The following is a 4,151-nucleotide window of genomic DNA, read 5'->3' on the forward strand; positions in this document are numbered from 1 at the left end:
TAAAACTAAAATTCCAACATTGAATTCTTGAAATCCTAGTTTTTAGTAATAATATATAAAATAATGCTTAATTTTAAAGTGTCTTGAATTATATTGATTAATTTAAATATTAGAGTAAATGAATACTTGGGTCGGGTCTTAGGTTGACCCACCTAACTTGAAAAATTAAATTAAAAATGTGATATACAAAAATTTGAACTTACATCCTCATAATATGAATTTAACATTTTTATCAACTATGCTAATAACACTTTATATTTTAAATTCAATTTCAAAATTGATGAACGTAAAAATTTCAAACTGTATAACTTCAATATTTTAAACAACTAAATTAATAATATTTTAAATTTGTTTATATAACTAATTTCTTTATGAGTAGTGATAGGAAAGAGAATTTGGGAGAGATAATAAGAGAGAAAATGAGATGACATAACCTAATTGGTTCGTAAAGTGATTATTTTAAATAAAAAATATTAAGTTTATAAATACATAATTTAACAGTGAGTTATATATTATTAATAATTTATTAAAAAAGGTGATTAATATTAAATATATATTATATTAATTATTAAATATTATTCAAATATAAAAAATAAAAATAAACTAACAATAATCTAATTGATTCCAATCAAATCAAAAATATTTGGAGGAAATAAGTTTATAATAAGCTTAATCAAACTTATTATATATATATATATATATATATATATATATATATATATATATATATATATATATATATATATATATATATATATATATATATATATATATATATATATATATATATATATATATATATATATATATATATATATATATATATATATATATATATATATAAGTATCCATGCATTGGTCAATTTTAAAGTTTATTTAAATTTTTCTTGTCTATTAGTAAATATCCCAGACAACAACCATGTGCTCTTCAATTATTTTATTATATGTGATTTTTCGATTTATTCTATCCCCTTTTTAGTTGTTATATTTTGTTAGGATATAAGTAAGCTTTGAACATCTCAACACATGTTAGAAAACATATTTAATTGATTTAAGTTATCACCGAAAAACCAACTATTATTAGAAGCTGCAAGTTGAGGATATATTTAATTATTTATTTTGTTAGGGGGTCTCGTGACACATATTTGTTAATTATAACACAATCCAGTAATATATATTCAATGTTTTCTTGCATCTGAATTATTCCCTATAAATACCAATCAAGGGAAATCATCAGCCATCAAACAAGAATCAATTGAATTACAAGATCATGGATATTATTCCTTTGATTCTCTCCTCATTCCTCTTCATCTTCTTTCTCAGTTCAGCTCTTTCTCACTTTAGAAGAAGGAAGCTTCCCCCAGGTCCTATTGGCCTGCCCATCTTTGGAAACCTTTTTCAGGTATGCTAATATTTGTAAATATATATACTTTTTTAATGTTGATTCGAACCCATGACCTTGAAGACATTCATTCCTGGTAGGTTGGGCCGAAGCCACATGTGTCGTTTGCGAGACTGGCTAAAAAGTACGGTCCAATAATGTCCCTACGGCTCGGTTCTGTCACATCGGTGGTTGTTTCTTCCCCGGAGATTGCCCGAGAGATTTTACAGAAGCATGACGAGGTTTTATGTGACAGGGCAATACCAGACGTTGCGAGAGGCCAAGCTAATTTTCACATCTCCATGGTTTGGCTTCCCTACGGCAATAGGTGGCGGATGCTTAGACAAGTATTGAACACTCAGTTGACACACATGCATAAGTTAGACTCCTTGGTCGAGTTGCGGCATAAGGCTTCTAGAGAGCTCGTGGAATTCGTGAAGGAGATCTCTCAACGCGGTGGGCCGGGGATTATAGGGGAGAGACCAGTTGCTATCGGAAACTTGGCTTTCGCGACGGCTCTCAACCAAATGTCAAAGACTTGTTTCTCGCAGAATGTCGCAGAATATGAATCCAAAGAGATTCAGGTATATAAATAAATAAATTCTATTAGGTATCCTAAATTTCAGGACCGACCCTAATGAGTTTAAGACTCATAGTTCAAGTAATGGTAGAGCATAAGAACTTATAATGAATTGATCGACATGTATGTATATATGGATGTAGGGGTTTATGAAGGCGGTGAAAACAGTAATGCATGTGGCGGGACAGTTTAACATAGCGGACGTGTTTCCTTGGCTTAAGACAATGGATCCACAAGGGCTGAGGCGCAAGTCTAAGGAAGCTTATGGTTGGCTTGAGGCAGTGGTTGATGTCTTTGTTAACAAAAGGATGCAATGGAGGAAGGATTCTAGCCTTTCTTCTTCTTATACACATCATGATGGTGATCTCTTGGATTCATTTATTGACTACAGTCTTAAAGACCCTAACTTTCATACTCAACAGCTCAAAGTCTTACTACTGGTTAGTAACTAACTCAACTTTACTTTCAATTATTTGATGTGAAAGATAAGATTGTGACAAACTATGAGTTTCCATAATTTGACCTACATTCAAATCTTCTCATACCAATATTTTAAGAACATAAATATAATAAGAAATCAGTTTTTATACTTAATATCTTAACTAGTGTTTTTTTTATATATTTTTGTAGGAGTTAATTCTGGCTGGATCTGATACAACATCCATCACCGTTGAATGGGCAATGACGGAACTTCTTTTGAATTCAGACATAATGATAAAACTTCGTCAAGAGATAACAGAGGTAGTTGGCCCAAAGGGAGAAATAGAAGAAGCTGACATTATTAATTTACCATACCTACAAGCTGTAATTAAAGAAGCAATGAGGCTTAGGCTAGCTGTTCCACTTCTAATTCCCCACAATTCCAAAGAAGAAGTTGAAGTTAATGGCTACGTGATCCCAAAGAACACACAAACAATCATAAATGCTTGGGCAATGGCTCGAGATCCCTGCTACTGGGAAGCCCCCGACAAGTTCTTACCCGAGAGATTTCTCAACTCAAACATGGATTTTAAAGGACAACATTTTGGGTTCATTCCATTTGGTTCTGGACGAAGAATATGCCCTGGGATACTCGTGGCTCAACGCATGGTTAGCCTCATAATTGCGTCATTGGTTTACCATTTCGATTGGAAGCTTCCAAGAGGTACCACAATAGATAACCTTGACATGGACGATGTCTTTGGCCTCACACTCCGAAGGGCTACTCCATTGCTCGCGGTCCCAACACTGATTAAACATTGATATATGATTAATTAAATGGTGTTGTGTTAAGTTATTAAAAATTGAGTGGTGTGTCAAGTTAAAATAAAAATCTTTTGATAGATCAATTGTCTCATTACTTGAGATACATCTTGTTTGAACTAATATTATAAGTCATTTTATCACAACTCTATTAATATTTGCAAATAATTATAATAACATAGTACTTTTATTATATGTATAAGTTATAAACATTAATTAATTTGTGATAGAACACATAAACTCAAACTTCTGGGTTAGAGTGTTCACACTTGAACCATTTTAAAATTAAATTTTAATTAATGTATTTGTGTAAATAGTTTTAGTTATTTAAAACAATTAAAATTTCTTGTATTAAAAGATGAAAGTTTCATCAATGAAATCACAACATGAAATTAAGAAAATAATAATAATAGTACAAATGAAGTTTAGAGAGTTAATCGCGTTTCAATAAATTTTTATATATTTTTCACGTCGTTTTTGTAATTATACTTAAAAGATTCTCATTATTTTGTATATACATGAACTATTTCTTTAATTATTTTTTATAAGTTTAATTAAAAAGGTAATGATGAATTAAATAATAATTTGTTTTCAAATTCATATGATATAATTAATTAATCTGAAATCAAGTTTTCAAAGGTGACATGTTTTATTTACATGAAAAGAAAGTGGTATCTTTAAATAATCTCTAAACAACTAAGTGTGAATGTGTCTGACAAAATGTTACATTCCTATTAATAAATTAAGGTTCAAAGCTCATCACTTTTCTTTACCAAACATAAAACATATAACTCTAGTGATAGAAATATAATATTTATTGAAAAAAAAACATAAAATAATTGTATGTCTAAAAAAACATAAAATAATTGTATGTCTGGATATTCTGTGACCGACATTCTTTGTCCCAGTTACGGCCATAAAAATATATACGTTTTGTTTTATTTATTT

General features: G+C 29.8%; 1 protein-coding gene across 1 annotated transcript; it reads left to right on the forward strand.

Annotated features, from left to right (window-relative positions):
- The first annotated feature begins 1,242 nt into the window (after window positions 1–1,242).
- Window positions 1,243–3,246, forward strand: LOC124940015 (cytochrome P450 76T24-like). Its single transcript, XM_047480492.1, has 4 exons — window positions 1,243–1,402; window positions 1,483–1,965; window positions 2,105–2,401; window positions 2,592–3,246. Exons 1-4 carry the CDS (start codon window positions 1,271–1,273, stop codon window positions 3,201–3,203), a joined length of 1,524 nt encoding a protein of 507 aa, XP_047336448.1. The 5' UTR covers window positions 1,243–1,270; the 3' UTR covers window positions 3,204–3,246.
- The last annotated feature ends 905 nt before the right edge of the window (window positions 3,247–4,151 follow it).

This window comes from Impatiens glandulifera, chromosome 5, assembly GCF_907164915.1.
Source record: "Impatiens glandulifera chromosome 5, dImpGla2.1, whole genome shotgun sequence".
Taxonomy (NCBI): Eukaryota; Viridiplantae; Streptophyta; class Magnoliopsida; order Ericales; family Balsaminaceae; genus Impatiens; species Impatiens glandulifera.